The sequence below is a fragment of the Globicephala melas genome, chromosome 2 (assembly GCF_963455315.2).
Source record: "Globicephala melas chromosome 2, mGloMel1.2, whole genome shotgun sequence".
NCBI lineage: Eukaryota > Metazoa > Chordata > Mammalia > Artiodactyla > Delphinidae > Globicephala > Globicephala melas.
Genome location: NC_083315.2, coordinates 110614670 through 110634974, shown reverse-complemented (window position 1 = coordinate 110634974; position 20305 = coordinate 110614670). Strand labels below are relative to the sequence as shown.

Below are 20305 nucleotides of genomic sequence, written 5' to 3'. Positions count from 1 at the left end.
CGTTGGGTCGTCATTGCTGCACGTGGGCGTTCTTTAGTTGCGTTGAGCGGGGGCTGCTCTTCGTTTTGGTGTGCAGGCTTCTCATGGCGGTGGCTTCTCGTTGCGGAGCACGGGCTCTAGGTGTGTGGGCTTCAGTGGTTGTGGCTCATTGGCTCTAGAACGCAGGCTCAGTAGTTGTGGCGCACGGGCTTAGTTGCTCCGCGGCATGTGGGATCTTCCCGGACCAGGGCTCCAACCCATGTCCCCTGCATTGGCAGGCAGGTTCTTAACCACTGCACCACCAGGGAAGCCCCTGAATTTTATCTTTTAAGAGAAATCGGAATGGAAATTTTATAAGTTTATTTATTTAATTTATTTTTGGCTGCGTTGGGTCTTTGTTGCTGCATGCGAGCTTTCTCTAGTTGCAGTGAGTGGGGGCTACTCTTCGTTGCAGTGCACGGGCTTCTCATTGCAGTGGCTTCTCTTGTTGTGGAGCATGGGCTCTAGGCACGCGGGCTTCAGTAGTTGTGGCTCGCGGGCTCTGAGTGCAGGCTTAGTAGTTGTGGTACACGGGCTTATCTGCTCCGCAGCGAGTGGGATCTTCCTGGACCAGGGCTCAAACCCGTGTCCTCTGCATTGGCAGGCAGACTCTCAACCACTGTTCCAGCAGGGAAGTCCCCCAGAATGGAAATTTTAAAATAATGTTAATATATTCCCAGTTTGGTAGTGTAATTAATTAATTTATTTTGTATCTGCCTTAAGTACATGTTCATACAGAAATAAAGTCTGTATTGGAAATACAGAAATAAAATGTGGGTGTTGAATTTGGGGGGGAGTTATTTATGGCTTTTGCTGTTCTAATCAGAGATTTTGTATATCCTGAAGTATTTGTCTATGTATATGTATACATCTTTAGATTATTTTTGTTTTCTTGGTGGAGGTTTGAATATTCTGTGTTTCATTTTTAAAGTTTATTAAATTCTCTCACAGCCAGTCAAATTTTATGAAATAAAGTTTTTAAAAAATATTTATCAATTTAGCACAAATGTAAAGGTAATATCATTTTTAGTGGCCTAGGAGTGGGGTAATAGGTACTCTAAAATGCTTCTGATGGGAGTATACAGTGGTATAGCCTCTTTAGAAGTCAGTTCGATAATATCTGTCAAACCAAAAAATGTACTCACAGAAATACTTCTGAAGGGACTTCCCTGGTGGTGCAGTGGTTAAGGATCCGCCTGCCAATGCAGGGGACATGGGTTCAAGCCCTGCTCCGGGAAGATCCCGCATGCTGCAGAGCAACTAAGCCTGTGCGCCACAACTACTGAGCTTGTGCTCTAGAGCCCGCGAGTCACAACTATTGAGCCCGCGTGCCACAACTACTGAAGCCCGCGTGCCTAGAGCCCCTGCTCCGCAATGAAGAGAAGCCACCAAAATGAGAAGCCCACGCACCGCAACGAAGAGTAGCCCCCGCTCGCCGCAACTAGAGAAAGCCCACACACAGCAGTGAAGACCCAATGCAGCCAAATAAATTAAATTTAAATAAAGAAAGAAAGAAAGAAAAGAAATACTCAAAATCTTTCCTTCATAAATACTGGTACAGATGTGCAAAGATATACTCCCAATATTGTTCACTGCAGGACTGCTTCAAGTAGTAAAAAAAACTGGAAACCATCTAAATGGTTAACAGTGTATGGCTATTCATTATATTGGTTATTATGTAGACATTAAAAAGATTGAACTAGACCTATTTATATTAATGTGGGAAGGTGGTCAGAACATATTGATTAAAGAAACGAGCAAGTTATAGGATGGTATTTGTAGTGTGATCCTACTTGTAAATAACAAAAGCTTGATGACCAGGCACTGGAATCATCTGATGACTTGTTCTCTCACATGCACTTGAATACTGGCTTTTAGTTGCATTTGTTAGAACATCTACTGGCCTTGCCATGTGGCTAATTGAGCTTCCTTACAGCATGGTGGTTGTGTTCTAAGAGCAAGAGTCCTAAGAGAATCCAGTAGAATTGAGTTAATGTTAGAAGTCACAAAGTGATAACTTTCACTGTAATCATAAACCTGCCTGGAAACATAAACCCTCTCAGTAGAAAGAATATCAAAGTCACCTTGTAAAAAAGAATTTATGGATATGTGGGATGGGAAATAATGTGGATATCGTTGGAAAATACAATCTGCCACAGTATGTAATTCTTCAAGCCTCCATCCTTTGCATATACTCTTCTCCTTACTTAGAAGACAGGAGCTTGTCTGCTTGACAAACTTCTACCCTATGGTTTATGGAGCATCTTTTATGTGCTAAACACTATATTTTATATACTTTATCCCAAGTTCTTGCAATAACTCTTCAAGGCAGAGAATGCCTTGATTTAACTCAAACTTCTTCCTTTTTTTGTGAGGTCTTCCTTTCCCCAAATCCCCTAAGCTGAGCTTTCCGTCTCACACCTTTTTTTTTTAATTGAAGTATAGTTGATGTGCAATATTACATAGTTTATAAGTGTACAACATAGGGATTCACAATTTTAAAGGTTACACTCAATTTTATAGTTACTATAAAATATTGGCTATATTCCCTGTGCTGTACAATATAGCCTTGTAGCTTATTTATGTTACACATCGTAGTTTGTTCCTCTTAATCCCCTATCCCTATCTTGCCCCTTCCCCCTTCCTTCTCCCAACTGGTAACTACTAATTTGTTCTCTATATCTGTGAGTCTCTTTCTTTTTTGTTAGATTTACTAGTTTGTTTTATTTTTTAGATTCCATGTATAAGTGGTATAATACAGTATTTGTGTTTCTCTGACTTATTTCACTTAGCATAATACCCTGCAAGTCCATCCATGTTATTACAAATGGCAAAATTTCATTCTTTTCTTATGATGAGTAGTATTCCATTGTGTGCGTGTGTGTGTGTGTGTGTATTACATGTTCTTTATCCTTTCTTCTCTTGATGGACACTTCAGTTGCTTCTATATCTTGGCAGTTGTAAATAATGCTGCTGTGAACATTGGGCCACGTGTATCTTTTCAAATTACTTTTTTTGTTTTTGTTTTGCGTATATACCCAGGTGTGGAAATTGCTGGGTTACATGGTAGTTCTATTTTTAGATTTTTGAGAAACCTTTATACTGTTTTCCACAGTGACTGCACCAATTTACATTCCTACCAACAATGTTCAAGGGTCCCTTTTTCTCCACATCCTCACCAGCATTTGTTATTTGTGTTCTTTTTGATGATAGCCATTCTGACAGGTGTGAGGTGGTATCTCATTGTGGTTGACTAGCATTTCTCTGATGATTAATGATGTTGAGCGTCTTGTCATGTGCCTGTTGACCATCTACATGTCCTTTTTGGAAAAATGTCTATTCAGGTCTTCTGCCCATATTTTTAATCAGGTTGGAGGTTTTTGGTTTTTTTTAAATTATTTTTGGCTGCGTTGTGTCTGCATTGCTGCCCATGGGCTTTCTCTAATTGCAGCGAGCAGGGGCTTCTCTTGCTGTGGAGCACGTGCTCTAGGCGTGCGGTCTTCAGTAGTTGCAGCATGCAGGCTTCATTAGTTGTGACTTTCTGGCTCAGTAGTTGTGGCACTCGGGCTTAGTTGCTCCGAGGCATGTGGGATCTTCCCCAGTCAGGGTCGAATCCGTGTCCCCTGCATTAGCAGGCGGATTCTTAACCACTGTGCCACCAGGGAAGTCCCAGTCAGGTTGGTTTTTATTTGGATGTTGAGTTGTATGAGCTGTTTATATATTTTGGATATTAAACTCTCCCCAAAAAAACTTTTAATGAAACTCCTTCTTTCAGGTTTTTATTACAGCACTTATTATATTTATTTTTACTTACTTAAATTATATTTCTCTCTATTAAACTGAATTTTTTGAAACTGGGATTATTTTCATGTATTCATTTATCAAATATTTGAGTGTCCACTAGATAACAAGTACTGGACTTGGTTGTTGGAGAACAGAGATAGATAAGGTACAGACCTTGCTATCAAGTAGCTCATGTTTTCATGGATGAGACAGATAAATGGGAAAATATAGTTTGACAGATGCTTCTGATAGATGGGTTTCACTGAATGTTCTGAAACCACCCAAGAGGAACATAACTGAGAATGCGTGGTGAGGTTTGTCTAAGGCAGGCTTCCAAGAGGAGGTACTCTCTGACCTGAGTGTTCCTAACATTTTTTACATTTAATTTTAAAAGTTTCCTTGAAAAAGGAATACAAGTGAAAAGAGGAGAAGGGGCTAAATGTTTCTTGCAGAGGAGACCTGTTCAAGGCCACGAGGATCTGGAAAGTCTAGTGAGAGATTCTAGTTGGAATTTAATTAAGATATTAAACAGATTTAGGAGGTAGAACCATCAAGATTAGGTGTTGATTTTTGTATTTTAGAAACAGGAGTTTGGAAGAATTTTATGATTTTTACTTGAGTGGTTGGATGGCAGGTTAGAGAATAAATAGTATGGTTTTTGGTAGGGAAACTTTGTTTGGTTTTGGCAGGTTGTGTTTGATGGTTCCTGAAACATCTCTAGGTATGACAGATGAGTAAAGGAGGCAGTTGGGTCTGTAATTCTGGGCTTCAAGAGAGCAGTTTAGACTAGAGTCTAGATTTGGTGTTTTGCTTTCTATGGGAAATGAGAGATAAAAGTGGATTCACTTTTTTGTGTTGTGGGAAGGTGTGGGGCAGGGGAAGGAGACCTAATGGGGGTTGGTCTAGGATGAAGGCATGTGTGTGGAGGGGTGGAGACATATTAGTGAGGGGTTGGGTATGGGGGTGGAGAGGCAGATCAGTAGGGGAGCTGATGGAATTCTTTTTTGTTTGGTTTCTCTTTCCATAAGCAAAAAAGTTCTTACTTTTTCTTGGTATCATTCATTCAACAAATAAAACTTGAGTATCTTCCCATATGCAGAGAACCGTGTTGGGTGCTGTGTGAAATACATCTCTGTTCCTGAGGAGCTTACAGATTTTTAGGAGAGAGTTACAGTGGACAACAAAAAATGAAATATAAATATAAATTGTCAAAGTAAATTAAGACAAAAAACAGGAGTCCTGTTTTGAGTAGTTAGTAAAGGTAAGCCTGAAGCTGAGGAGGTAACATTTAGGCTGACAGAAGGATGACAAAGAACCGGCCATGGGAAGAGTAGGGGGAAAAGCTTTTTAGGCAGAGGGATCAGCACACACATTAGCATCTTTATGTATCTTTATCTTTCTGTCAGTCTGTTGAAAACCATGAGTTCATACCAGTACCCCCAGTTCCAATCTAACACCACAGGGTTCATTCTAGTTTTCTCTTTTCTGTGTTTCCAACTTCAGTCCAGTGAGATATCTGGCTCCCATTATCCTCAATATATTTATTCATTTGATCACTTCCCTTGTCTGTGTCAGTTGCCCATTACTGAGGCATTCCCCTGCATAGATGCCCTCTTTATGTTGCTCCTGCTCTTACACCTTATTCCAGACTGATCTTCTCCCTCTAGAAATACTTTCCTCAACACTAGTGCTAAACCTGTCTCTTAATGTGAATGTCTAAGTGGCTATTTCAGTAGTTCAGACAAGAGTTTGAAGTTAGCTTAGATTACATTTGTAAAAGATGTGGAGAGAAGTGGACAGATTTACGATATATTTTAGAGGGAAAATTGGTGGGATTTAACTAATGGATTGGATGTGTAATGTGAGGAAAATGGGGGGGAAAACTGAGGATGATTCTCAGGTTTCTGGGTTTCTGGATGGTTGTGATATTTACAAAGGCAGTGGTTTGGAGGTGGAGGCACATTTGTTTTGAATATGCTCATTTTACGATGCCTGTGATAATTCTAAATGGAGATAGTGATTTAGTTGGTCTGGGGTAGAGATAACATTTTGGGAGTTTTCATGGTATGTGGATGAGATTTATAGTTATGGTGTATGAACAAAGGGAATAGATGAGATGAGCTAGAGAAGAGAAGGGAGTTTAGGACTGAGGCTAGAATGGAAAACTAAGGGAGTCACTAAGCCAAGAGAAAATTGAAGAAAAGGTGTGAGATACTCATTGCAGACACTGGAAGAAATGTAGCAGAATTATTGGGCATTGTGTTTATTTAATATTGGTGATCACAGATTTATAATGAGTTTTCTTGATTATGTAAATTAGTTTTTTAGTTAATCTCTGTTGACATGGATACAGACCTGGGGAAGTTGTGGCTGTGGTTGTAGCCCAGGAGGAAGGGCAAGGAACGCGAGGGTCTTGTTCCTAGAAGATAGGCAAGTGCTTCCTGAATAGCCATGAAGCTCAAGTTGAATTTAAAGGCCCAGTTGAAGTATCTATCAACACAGGGTTTCTTTGAAAATGATTCTAGGAAATTGTTACTAACCAACAAGTGAAAAGACAGTTTTAAGGTCTTATAAATGTTTATATCACAGTGACTGTCTTAAAGCAGGTTATCCAGCAGAGTATGTTAAGCAACAACACTTGTTAGTAATTTGTTTTAGTTGCAATATGAACTTTCAAGTAATATAACTATAGTTCTTTCACTTATTCTGTACTTTTCAGAATTCATTAATTACTATTGATGTGTTTTTCTCTACTTTTTTTGCTCAATTTATAGTTAATTTGTATTGTTGAGATTTTTGTAAATTGCTTTGGTTCTAAATTGAAAAATTAGTGAATATGCCTAAAATACCTTCTCATGGTTTTAAAAGTAACTCAAGAGCTAGAAAAACAAAAATTTTTTCCTGTCTAATAGCCAAAAGTTACAACAGATGTTTTGTACCATACCTTTAAAAAGTTCACAAAGCAGGTTTTCATTATACCTGACATAAAATAAGCTCTTTTAAAATATGTATGCAGGATATTTTTATTTTTCTCTTAGAAATAAAATTGATTACAGTTAACCGCTGAGAACCTATGTTTAGAACTTCTTTCTTTGTGGTTTTGTTTTTTTTTTTTCATTGGCCCCTTAGCCATACTTGTTCAGGAGATTCATCACATTTTAGGGAACACAGCAGGGATCATAGTTATTCCCCAAATAAGCAGATACCACATTTCCCCATGAATTATAGATAGTTATACTGAACATTTCTCTTAGATTTTGTGTTTTGATGTCCAGTTTTTGTACTGTATAAGATAGATGGATATTTTCTTATTTTTAATATAAATCATATGGTAGATCCATTCTTGTCATTTGATGTGAGGACTGTCAACTTCAAAATTTTGTTCTTTTTTCAAAAGCTACTGTTTTCTAAGGCAAAAAACGTTATTTTTAAGAGTATATTTTTCCTCAGTAGTATTAACACTTTTACAATCTTATCTCTTTGGTTTACTAACATATTGCCAATGTAGAGAGCAGCAAAAATGCTTTAAGATTCTGATATGCTAGTCAGTCTTCTGATCTTACCTGAGAACTATCAGACTATCTCCATAACCTAATCTTAAAGCATTTCCTCCTCAGAAAATTTATAGTGACTATGTGACCTAGGTTGCCAGTGATGCTGGCTAATAAAAACCACCTGTGTTTAATCAGTGACTGGTCAGTTACTGAATGCAAGAGGTCTTCTAAAATCTTTGATAATATTCCTGCCGCCGGACCCCTTAAGTGAACATCATTCAAGCAGATAATAAAGGTTAGAGTTACTTTGACGTTCATACATTACAGATATTTTTAAAAAGCTACTGAAGATATGTGCACACTAAAAATTGGAGGAAAAATAATTCCACCGAAACGTTGAGAGTCCAGCAAGCCCTCTGTATCCCTCCACGTATCCTCTGTATCTGTACCATTTAATATAAGGAACTTGAGCATCCACAGATTTTGGTATCCACAGGGGGCCCTGAAATCTTTCCTCCTTGAACACCGAGGGATGACTGTAGTGCCTTTTGTGTTATCTGTAGCTCATTTGAAGTTTAGTCTGTGCAGATAAGTTAAAGTATTTGATGGCATATAACTGAGATCTCTACTAAATTAAATTGTGCTCTTTTATAATTTAAGTGTTGATAAAATATTGATTAAAAAATGCAAAATGTTCTTTTGATAAAACTGTCATGCAGGTTTATATAGCAGGTATTAGCTATTCATAGGAGGGAAGGGGAGCTAACGTTAATTAGTTTAATATGGTGCCAAGGTACTGAGCTAAGTGTTTAATGTATATAATTTCATTTAATCTTCATAACATCCATATAAAGTAGATATTGTTTAGATACTATCTTTACTTTACAAATCAGGACCAGAAATGCTACATAGCTGTTGTTCTATGTATTACTCTGGTCTGTTAAACCCCAAATCAGCATTTGTTCCCATACAACATGAATTGAACAATGTCCCTGGCATTCAGGAACTCTTAATGTAAATAAGGAAATAAAATGATACATTAAACAATGTGGGAACTGTTTTTATGAGGCTTTAGGAACATGTGAAAATACCACCTGACTATTTGGGGAGGTTAGGGAAGGTTTTACAGAGTTGATGTTTGAGCTTAGTATTGAATAGCAATTTTTTTTGAACATGGTTTCATGTTAATTCTGCTACTTTAAACTGTTTACAACTTTATATTCTCAGCAATGATGAAATTAACCTGTGATTATTATTATGGAAGCAAAAGCAATATGAGAAATATTACCTAATATATATGCAGAAGCAGTATCGAGCATGATGTATCATGATATAGTTTTTATTATCTGTTACTTTGGTGACTTTTTGATGTTAAGAATTTAGTAATCCTAGGTGAAATATGATTTCTTTCACTACAGATGTCCTCCTCGCACTTTCTTACCAGCCCTCTGCAAAATTTTTCTTGACGAAAGTGCTCCAGACAATGTGCTAGAGGTGACAGCCCGTGCCATAACATACTACCTGGATGTATCTGCAGAATGCACCCGAAGGATTGTTGGGGTAGATGGAGCTATAAAAGCACTTTGCAATCGTTTGGTTGTAGTCGAACTTAACAACAGGACAAGCAGAGACTTAGCTGAACAATGTGTAAAGGTAAGTCTTAATTATTTATTGGACCATTTGAAGATCACTTAGAGAGTAAAAAATATATTTTGCAAAAAAAAAACATCTTTCCGTGGTTGAAAAGAATGGAAGTCACAGTCCTTATGTACCAAAGGAGATCCCATATGGCTTGGGAAAAGAAATCTTATCTTTGAAGGAAACTTGCAGGTCACTGATAATGCTTTTCTGTGTTGCCTCAGTGCTCTTTGGTTTCTGGTAGCCACTAACACTTTGAGATAGGTTATTTGTGTTGCCTCAGTGCTCTTTGGTTTCTGGTAGCCACTAACACTTTGAGATAGGTTATTTCTGTTCTTATCCAAAATGATTTTGTATGCATGCAGTAACAACAGGAACCATGACAACTAACACTGACCACCAATGCCAGGCATTATTCTAAACACTACATGTATTAACTCTCATTTAATCTTCATGGCAACTCTGTATGAGGTAGGTGCCGCTAACATCATCACTTCTGTTTTATAGGTGAAAAAAATTTAAGCATACCAAGATTAAATAACTTGCTTGGGATGATGCAAGTAGTTAGTGGCAGAGAGCCAAGATTCAAAGATTAGGAATTTGAAGATCAGGAAGCCTGGTTCTAGGGCCCATGAATTTAATTGTTTTGCTATACTCCTGTTAAGAGTTAGCGGTTTTGTTTTATTCCTGATGGGACTAATTATAAACTTTATGTTACTCTAAAAGCATCAGTACTGGTGAGTAGTTTATTGGAAGTACTTGGTGAACACATTTAGATTTTATGTGATTCTCTTTTGTTTTTTGGTACGCGGGCCTCTCACTGTTGTGGCCTCTCCCGTTGCGGAGCACAGGCTCCGGACGCGCAGGCTCAGCGGCCATGGCTCACGGGCCCAGCCGCTCCGCGGCATGTGGGATCTTCCCGGACCGGGGCACGAACCCGTGTGTCCTGCATCGGCAGGTGGACTCTCAACCACTGCGCCACCAGGGAAGCCCTGATTCTCTTTTTTGATTCCTGTTTCATTCTTTTTATGATTCTTGCTTCTCGAGGTCACCAGTTTTCAAACTTCTTGTCTCAGGATCCCTTTACAAGTCTTAAATTATTGAGGACCCACAAGGAGCCTTTGTTTATGAAGGTTCTATTTATATTTACCATATTAGATATTAAAACTGAGAATTTAAAAGTATTTATTCATTTATCATAAAATAACAAACTCATTATGTGTTAACATACATTACATTTTTAATGAAAATCACTGTGTCCTGAACAAAGAGAAAATTAGTGAGAAGAGTAACATTGTTAAGTCTCATTTGAAATCTGTGGTTTAATAGAAGACAGCTAAATCCTAATATGTGCTTCTGCATTCAGCCTGTTACTATATCACACTTCATATAACTTTTAGAAAGTACTGCCTTACGTTCCTGAGAGAATAGGAAAGAAAAAGACAATTAACTGTTACAGTGTTATTATAAAAAAAGTTATAATTTCAAGGACCCCTGAAAATGTCTTCCCCATGCTTTGAGAGTTGTTTTTGTAGGTGTTAATATCTTGACTTTCTGATTCTGTGTTTATAGATTTATTTCTGTCTATGGCCTCAGAGGAAGAGGTATTTGTTTCTCTGTTCAGAGCTTTCCCCCCTCTTATTCTCTTGATCACATCACATCACTTCATTTTTCTTCCAGGACTGGGGTTTTACTCCATTGCATTTATTCACTGACCTATATTTTCAAACTCTTTCTTGTCTGTTAACACCCTGCTCTCCCTTTCTCTGTTTCCTTTGCAGATTATTCTTATTTAATTCATTCTTCAATGGTAGTATTTCCTAAGGTCCTGTTTTTAGCTTCTTAAATCTGTATAAACTTTGCCTAGACAATCTCATCTGTGAGCATCAATACCATTCATATATAAATATATGCCCTTCATGGGCTTCCCTGGTGGCGCAGTGGTTGAGAGTCCACCTGCCGAGGCAGGGGACACAGGTTCGTGCCCCGGTCCGGGAAGATCCCATGTGCCGCGGAGCGGCTGGGCCCGTGAGCCATGGCCGCTGGGCCTGCGCGTCCGGAGCCTGTGCTCTGCAACGGGAGACACCACAACAGTGAGAGGCCCACGTACCGCAAAAAAAAAAAAAATATATATATATATATATATATATGCCCTTCACATCTTTATCTCTAGAACTGACCTCTCTCTTGAGTTCTAGACTCCATATTCAAAGGCCTGTTGTATATATTCAACTGGATGTTTGAATTCATTGTCTTTGATTACAGATAAACTCCTCTCTTGATAAGTGACATCAACTTGTAGCCAGTCGCTCAAGACAGAAACCTGTGCTTTATCTTTTACTTCCTTTTTTCTACTCCACAGGTGTAATTAATGATCAAGTGCTTTTCTGGTTTATTTCCTTCTGTTTGTCCCTGCTGTTATTGCCTTAGTTAAGCCCTCATTCTTTCATGAATATTAATGCTTGAATTTTTGCATTTGCCTCTACACTCTCCCTGTACCCTGCTTCCCACAGATATTAACTGGAAATCTTATCATATTATTTCCCGCTTAAACATTTTTCTTGCTTAAAGAATAAAGTCTAAATTTCTGGTATGCCTGTAAGACCTGTGGACCCTGTTAACTCTTTAGTTCTACCTGAATGCATTAAACATCAATATAATTTAGAAATTAAAAGTGATTTTTAATGTCTTAATATTCATAGAGTAAGTGTGAGGATGATGAATAATGTAATAGCTGGCGTTTATTGAATTTTTTTTTTAATGTCTAGGACCTTTATAAACTTTTGCTAAATTACTTGTAGTTCTCAGCTTGTCATGCAGGTTTCACCGCCTAAACCTATGCTGTCCAATATGGTAGCTATATGTGACTACTGAACACTTCAGATGTGGCTACCCCAAATTAAGGTGTGTTATAAGTATGAAATATACATGGGATTTTGAAGACTTATTACATAAAAATACCAATAATTTTTATATTGATTACATGTTGGAATAATGACACCTTGGATATATTGGGCTAAATAAAATATGTTAAAATTAATTTCTTCTGTTTTGCTTCACTTTTTTTTTAACAAAAGTTTATTCTTTTCTTGTTTTTTAATATTTATTTATTTATTTTTATTTGATCGCTCCAGGTCTTAGTTTCAGCAGGCGGGCTGCTTAGTTGTGGCTCACTGGCTCCTTAGTTGTGGCATGCGAACTCTTAGTTGCAGCATGCATGTGGGATCTAGTTCCCTGACCAGGGATCGAACCCAGGCCCCCTGCATTGGGAGTGCAGAGTCTTAGCCACCGCGCCACCTGGGAACTCCTGAAAAGTTTATTCTTAAAGGTACAACAGGCTCCAAGTCAACACTTCATTCTAGCTGTAGGTAGCAGCATGTTATGGCAGGGAATCCAGATGGTTAAACGAGAATGGAATTAAGGATCACCATTGCCTCAGGCACAAGGAACAGTTTTTTGCCAGATTTCTTAATTCCACCTGTGGCCAGGGGGCCCTTCCCCATGGCCTTTGCTTTTAGCTCCTTGAGTTTCTTCTGCAGCTCTTTCTGTTTCTGCTTGAATGCCTTATCTTCCTTGGCCACCTTCTTGGGCTGCTTCAGGGACTACTTCTTGCCATCTTCACAGCCAGACACAGCTTCTGCCCCCCCTTTCTCAGACCCTGCCCTTTTTAAAATGTGGCTCCTAATCAATTTGGAGGGTGTATTGTGTTTTCTGTCATTCTCGAAAATTAAAATTGGACTTACTGTATTCTTTTGTGAATTTTGTTTTACTGTTGTAGGTGTTAGAACTGATATGCACTCGTGAGTCAGGTGCGGTCTTCGAGGCTGGTGGTTTAAATTGTGTGCTTACCTTCATTCGTGACAGTGGACACCTGGTTCATAAAGATACCTTGCACTCTGCCATGGCTGTGGTATCAAGACTCTGTGGCAAAATGGAACCTCAAGATTCTTCTTTAGAAATTTGTGTAGAATCTCTGTCTAGTTTATTAAAACATGAAGATCATCAGGTAACTACATTGCTCTTGTGTACTTTCTTTTCAAAACGTGATTTTATAGCGTCCACTAGTTATAACCACGATATCCAGTGGACTCTTGAACAGGGTGAGGGTTAGGGGTGCCGACCCTCCACACGGTTGGAAATCTGCACATAACTTTACAGTCGGCCATCCGTATCTGGGGTTCTGCAGCTGTGGATTCAACCAGCTGTGGATCATGTAGTTCTGTAGTGTGAATTTAGTGGGGAAAAAAATCCACATGTAAGTGGGCCCATGCAGTTCAAACCTGTGTTGTTTAAGGTTCAACCTTAGTGCAATTTGAATTTTTTGCTTGATGAGCTAGAGATAATTTTCATCTTCTCTTTCTTTTATCTTAGATCTCTATGATAATCTCTTTTTGTTTTGGCAGTGATATGTTTTAAATTATAAAAGTGTTATGTGTTTATTCTTAAAATTTAAACGTTTTAGAAGTATATAATTTTTAAAGCTGCACTTATACCCAGTGTAATTTGTTGGCTCAGCACAATTTTGTTGGCTTAAAAGGGTAGTTTTCATTAAAATAAAATAACAGTATTTGAAATTTTATATGTGTAAACTTGTTATATTAGCATCTTTAGGAAATAAAACTTGACTTTTAATGCTTTTTACCATTTAGATGTTAATTATTTTCAGTTGCTGTCCATCGATTATCTTGGCAAAGTTGTACATAATAATAGTAAATATTTGTTGAGCTTTTACTGTTCCTCTAGATTCTTTACATATGTCATTTCATTTGAGCTCAGACAATGAATTATAAGTACTGTTACTATTCCCATTTTACGGATAAGGGAACTGACGCCTTGAACAGTTAAGTAACATCTTTAGGTTATACAGTTATCAGAATGTGGAGCCAGTATTCAAACCTAGACAGATTGTATGCTTTGCTACAATTGCCTTTCTTAATAGTCTCAGTATTGAAATAAACAGTACTGGTCCTTTTTAAGTGAATTTTATCCATATGTATATTCTTTACATCATTAGGTTTCAGATGGAGCTCTGCGATGTTTTGCATCACTAGCTGACCGATTTACCCGTCGTGGTGTTGACCCAGCTCCATTAGCCAAGCACGGATTAACTGAGGAGCTATTGTCTAGAATGGCTGCTGCTGGTGGTACTGTATCAGGGCCATCGTCAGCTTGCAAACCAGGTCGCAGCACCACAGGAGCGCCTTCCACAGCTGCAGATTCCAAATTGAGTAACCAGGTGTCTACAATTGTAAGTCTGCTCTCAACACTTTGCAGAGGCTCTCCAGTAGTAACGCACGTAAGAGTGTTTTTGAATCTTACTTAATCTTTCAGAAGAAGTATTTTGGTGTAGTGCAAGTATGCTAAAACTTTTTTTTCTCCCATTCTCTTTTTAGGATCTCCTGAGGTCAGAACTTCCAGATTCAATTGAAAGTGCATTGCAGGGTGATGAAAGATGTGTGCTTGATACCATGCGTTTGGTTGACCTTCTCTTGGTGCTATTATTTGAAGGACGAAAGGCCTTGCCAAAGTCTAGTGCTGGATCCACAGGCAGAATCCCAGGACTACGGAGATTGGATAGTTCTGGGGAACGCTCACATCGGCAGCTTATAGACTGTATTCGAAGTAAAGATACCGATGCACTCATAGATGCAATTGACACAGGAGGTTGGAAAATATTTTTTAAAATATAAAAAGAAAACTGTGAGATAAGGAATTATATAGGCAACTTCTAGTTTCTAGAGTTTTAATTTTTTTTTTTTAATTTTTAGCAGTTGTGCCAGAAAATAGAATGGCCAACGTATTCTATATCCTCTCCTCTCCCCATGTATATAAATTATCAGCCTGGTGCATGGTAAGATCTGAGTAAATGCTTGTTGAATAAGTAAATGAAATTAACCTGTCTATTGCCAGGAGTTCATACCAATTCTAAGGTTAAGTGGAGATTGAATTTAGGGCTGTTGTTTTCTCAAGATTAATGGAAACTGACACAAGTGAATTATCATTATATATAGTCAATTTTTTTTTACACTGCTTCATGAGGTGATCAGCAAATATAAGTTGGTGAAAAATGCTTCTGTGTCATCAGACTTTTGTTTTCTTTTGATTATCGATGTGGTTTAGTTTCTTTTCCTCAGTTACAGTGTGAGGAAACTAATACTCTTGAGTTTTATTGTGTTTGTTTTTTTGTTTCTTATTTTATGTTTATTTTAAATAAAAATTTTAGAATACTTTTTCTTAGCAGAATTTACATTTGCTTATTATTTACTACTTTATAGTCGACCTGAATGTTTAAAATTGGCTGTGTATTTAGTGATTATTAATAACAATCTTTAAATGGTTCCCACTTTAGAAAAGTTCATTATTATTTGTTGACTTTTAAAAAGATTTATTTTTTTCCTTCAAATTTCCAGCCTTTGAAGTAAATTTTATGGATGATGTGGGTCAGACTCTATTAAACTGGGCCTCTGCTTTTGGAACTCAGGAAATGGTAAGCTAATAAATAAAAGCTAATGTTTTAAATCAAAGATGGCAATATTAATAAGGCAACTTGATGATGCTCCATCATTTTACAGGTAGAATTTCTTTGTGAAAGAGGTGCTGATGTTAATAGAGGTCAGAGGTCATCATCATTACATTATGCTGCATGTTTTGGAAGACCTCAAGTAGCAAAGGTAAAATCCAGGTTTTTAAGTTATTAATTTAATATTTAACATTTACATGGTTCTGAAATTAGAATGAAATGAAAACTTTTATTCTGATAAGCCATGCTTTCATGCTATCTCCATTTGCTCCATTTCCCTATCCCCATTACAGGTAAGCGTTTTTGATTGGGTTTTTTTGTTTATCTTTTCATTGTTTCTTAATACAGATGCAAGCAAGAGTAAATATGTATGCTTATTTTCTCCTTATACAAAATGTAACATATACACTGATTTATACTTTGCTTTTTTTCATCTAATAATACACATTTTTCATTTAATAATACACATTGAGACTTCTCCCTATTAGTATATAGAGAGTTTTTGTACATCTGTATACTTGGCATGTGTGAACGTACTGCAGATTTATTCAGCCAGTCATCTATTGCTGAAAACTTGTTTTTTTCCCGATTTCTTACTCTTGGTAACGAATAACTTTATACATGTTTCTCTTATTTCTGTTTATCAATATAGCAAATATTTTATTTGCCGAAGAACATGATATCTTTGACTCTTAGATTAGCAAAGGACTTTGGAGAGTTCTTTTTTTTTTCCTATTTCCGTTTTGTTATGTTTGTTCCTTTGTTTTGTCTTTTAGATTCTTCATATAAATGAAATCATACAGTATTTGTCTTTCTCTGTTCGACTTATTTCATTTAGCATAATACCCTCTAGGTCCATGCGTGTTGTCGCAAATGGCAAGATTTCATTCTCTTTTATGGCTGAGTAATATTTCATTGTGTGTATATATATACCACATGTTCTTTATCCATTCCTCTATCGTTGGGCATTTAGGTTGCTTTTATATCTTGGCTGTTGTAAATAATGCTGCAATGAACATAGGAGTACACATATCTTTTCCAATTAGTGTTTTCATTTTCTTTGGATAAATATCCAGGAGTGGAATTGCTGGGTCATATGGTAGTTCTTTTTTTTTTTTTTTTTAAATATTTATTTATTTGGCTGCATCGGGTCTTAGTTGCGGCATGTAGGGTCTTTCACCACGGGGTGCAGATTCTTTCTAGTTGTGGAGTGTGGGCTCCATAACACATGAGCTGTGTACTTGCAGCATGTGGGCTCAGTAGTTGCAGTACACGGGCTTAGTTGTCCTGCGGCATGTGGGATCTTAGTTCCCCAACCAGGGATCAAACCCGTGTCCCCTGCATTGGAAGGCAGATTAGTAACCACTGGACTACCAGGGAAGTCCCTGGTAGTTCTATTTTTAATTTTTTGAGGAATCTCCATACATCATTACTGTAGAGTTTTTTTTGTACAGTTAGGAGAAATTGAGGTCCAGAAAGGTCAAATGATAAGGGTTGAACCAAATGCATGATCTAAGTCTCAAGAATCTTCATATTGTGAAGGAATTTTTCATATTTGCTAAGAAGTCAGGCACACCTGGATTCAAGTCTCAACTCATTAACAAAAAAGGCTGTCTGGCCTTGGACCAGTTTCTTAAGTTTGACTTACAATTTTATTAATAAAATGTATATACACTCCTAGTATTTTATTTATTTATTGTTGACTGTGCTGCGCAGCATTTGGTATCTTAGTTTCCACAGGGGACGAACCTGTGCCCCCTGCAGTGGAAGCACAGAGTCTAAACCATTGGACTACCAGGAAAGTCCCTGCTAGCATGCTTATTGTGATAATTAGGAAAAAATACATGAAAAGCACTTAGTATAGTAGCTGGCACATTGTATGTAGATGCTTAAATGGTAGCTGCTACTATTGTCACAGTATTGCTAGTATTGTCTTTACACACTGTAAGAAGATTTTTGTTAACAACTTAGCTTTCTAGGTGGTCTCTTCAAGCTTGAATTCTGTCAGTTTGAATTGGTTAATTTTTAGAGAATGATGTTCCTAAGGGTGGTAAAAATTTTTATTAAGGCAATTTTTTTTTCAAACCCTTACTGTTTTGCAGTTTTGGGTAGCTGAGTGGGAGAAGGAGCCAAATGAATTGTATCTAACCTTAACCCATCTTGATTATACATCAGCCTGCAATGAGCTATAGCTGCCATTACTAATAATGATATAATAGTGCTCACCAAGCACTTATTTTGTGCCAGCCAGGGTCTTAAGCATTTAACATGTTTTATCATTCTTCACAGGTTCTCCTGTTTTTTAATTGATTCTAAGATATTACCCACCCCCCCCATACACATTTTAACATCTTTTAACTAGGAAAGTCTTATAATTGCTATTGGCCAGATAGAAATTGCAGCATAGTTATTATTACCTGTCAATCCAATACAAATTGTGAAATGGATTTTAGTAACTTGAGTGAAAAATCCTTTCTGATAGAAGAGCACGCTCAGTAATGCTGTGTCACTAAACTCTTTATGGCACAGATGACAGCATTGTGTGTAGAAACACAAATATTGGTGACTTCGGATCAAAAAGAAATTATGAACAATTGTGCTCAGAATGTGAAGTTACAGAAATATCTTATTATATTTCATTTATTTTTTAAATTTATGTTTGTCCAAGTAATACATGAAAAAAAATCTAAGTTTATAAAAGTTCTTTCAGTAAGTTAAAAAAAATCCAAGCAATAGGAAAGCATTGTTGCAAAATTAATTGGCATTGTTTTTTCTTTCTTAGTAGTAATTATAATCTCTGTCAGATTATATCAGATTATAAGTATCTGTGGCATCCTAGATTTGATGAAATACTGAGTTATTCTGATTCAAACTCCAGCAGTTTGGAATTCTTAGCCAGTACTGCATACTTTTCTGATGAATGTATGTACTCACTTATTTGTCAGATATATTGTGTTATAACGAAATTCAAAAAGCTGCAGCTCTGAGGCTGATAGGAGAAATGTGAAATGTGTTCTCTGTTCAAAAGAGCTTACAGTCTGCTGGGGAGAGAGTCCAGTGTCCATTAAAAATTGGTGAACTTCCCTGGCAGTCCAGTGGTTAAGATTCCAGGCTTCCATTGCAGGGAGCACAGGTTTGATCCCTGGTTGGGGAACTAAGATCCCACGTGCCACACAGTGTGGCCAAAAAAAAGGGTGAACAGTGCGAATTAGTATTTAATACCTAAATTTGGTAGTTCATTCTAGAAGAATCAATTTAACTTGGTAATTGGCAGTATACACGAAATGATGAAGATGATTACCACACCACAAACTGAATATTAGTACCTCTGTTAAAGTAAGGAAATTGACTGGAGCAGTTGACAGGTTCAAATGTGAACGTACTTAATTTGAGATGTTAATAAATAACCAAGTGACATTAATCTATAATTTTTTCAAGATATAAATAAACCACTTTTAAGGTGTTGTATGCAAAGGCAGAGATTTGAATTGGTACCTGCTTGATTAATTCTGTAAGTCTGCAGTCTGAAGTATGTCAGTGCAATCTAAAGGTTGCAGAATTGGATATTGAAGAAATAAGGTGTTAATTATTATATCCACATTAAATGCTTTTCTTTTCTAGACTCTCTTACGGCATGGTGCAAATCCCGATCTGAGAGATGAAGATGGGAAAACTCCATTAGATAAAGCTCGGGAAAGGGGCCATAGTGAAGTAGTAGCTATTCTTCAGTCTCCAGGTGAGTGGTAATATCTTTCCTTTTAAGCCATCTGCTATTACTTTTCAGCTTCACTTCCATAGAAGTAGCTTTCTGTAGACATGTTAACATTATATAAAGAAATCATTTCTGTGAAGTCAAATAATTACATACACACACACACACATACACACACACAAACTTATATTTGATAAACATTTAACAGTGTACTATTCTGTGTTCTTTGAGACTGTGGCTGCATGATTCCAAAAAGGCCAAATCACAAGTTTAAGGGGGTGTGAATGTCATAAAGAATAGTTGGTTATTGCATAGACAAAGTAGTTTGACCAAATTTTTAAGTTTTCACAGAGTAGATGAATGCAGAGTCTCTGTGAAATATTTTATGGAATCAAGTGAAGTATCCAAAATTATCTCCTTAAGTTGTGATTCAGCTTCTTGGAGGTACTAATGTTCTTTAGTAGTTTTACAAATGCCTTTGATAGATACAACATCCTAATTTGTTTGACTGTTGTTAATTAGGGTAATTATAGTTGATTTTATAGTACATTTCAATGTTTTTTCATTGAAAGAAAAATTTTCCAGCAAAGTATTTTATTGAACAATATTTGTCTGTAGGTGATTGGATGTGTCCAGTTAATAAAGGAGATGATAAGAAAAAGAAAGATACAAACAAAGATGAAGAAGAATGTAATGAGCCGAAAGGAGATCCAGAAATGGCACCCATATACTTGAAAAGGTTACTGCCAGTATTTGCACAAACATTTCAGCAGACTATGCTGCCTTCTATAAGGTAGTTATCCATACTATTTGTATTTACTAGTTAAAATATGCTAATTATATACCTTTATTTATCTCACTTTTCCAGAAGGATGTGTGAGGTTTATTTTAATATTGAAAAGGTATGGTAAGAATAAAAATTAGATTGGAGAGATAAATCTTTCCTTCTGATGATCTGACTTAAGAGAAGTTTAGAAAATTAAGAAAAGTAGACTAACAGTTTTTGTAGCTCTCTGAATATGAATTCTAGAGAAATTTTTATAAGTACAACAAACATTTATTGAGCTTTATGGAGGCCTTTTTGATAGAGTCAGTGTAAACTGCCCACTGGAGGAGTTCCCAAAGAATTAAGACTTGGCC

At 37.0% G+C, this 20305-nt stretch overlaps 1 protein-coding gene and 1 pseudogene across 4 annotated transcripts in view; one reads left to right on the top strand and one right to left on the bottom strand.

The window, feature by feature from the left end:
* HECTD1 (HECT domain E3 ubiquitin protein ligase 1) overlaps positions 1 to 20305 on the top strand; it is a 91479-nt gene that overhangs the window by 15095 nt on the left and 56079 nt on the right. For all 4 annotated transcript variants that reach the window (XM_030854719.3, XM_030854720.3, XM_030854718.3 and 1 more), the window contains exons 3-10: positions 8714 to 8948; positions 12712 to 12939; positions 13948 to 14229; positions 14327 to 14597; positions 15344 to 15420; positions 15506 to 15604; positions 19075 to 19189; positions 19784 to 19958. In XM_030854719.3, the coding sequence (XP_030710579.1) occupies positions 8714 to 8948; positions 12712 to 12939; positions 13948 to 14229; positions 14327 to 14597; positions 15344 to 15420; positions 15506 to 15604; positions 19075 to 19189; positions 19784 to 19958 (1482 nt within the window). The remainder of the gene's footprint in view (positions 1 to 8713; positions 8949 to 12711; positions 12940 to 13947; positions 14230 to 14326; positions 14598 to 15343; positions 15421 to 15505; positions 15605 to 19074; positions 19190 to 19783; positions 19959 to 20305) is intronic.
* LOC115852468 (translation machinery-associated protein 7-like) lies at positions 12335 to 12574 on the bottom strand (annotated as a pseudogene).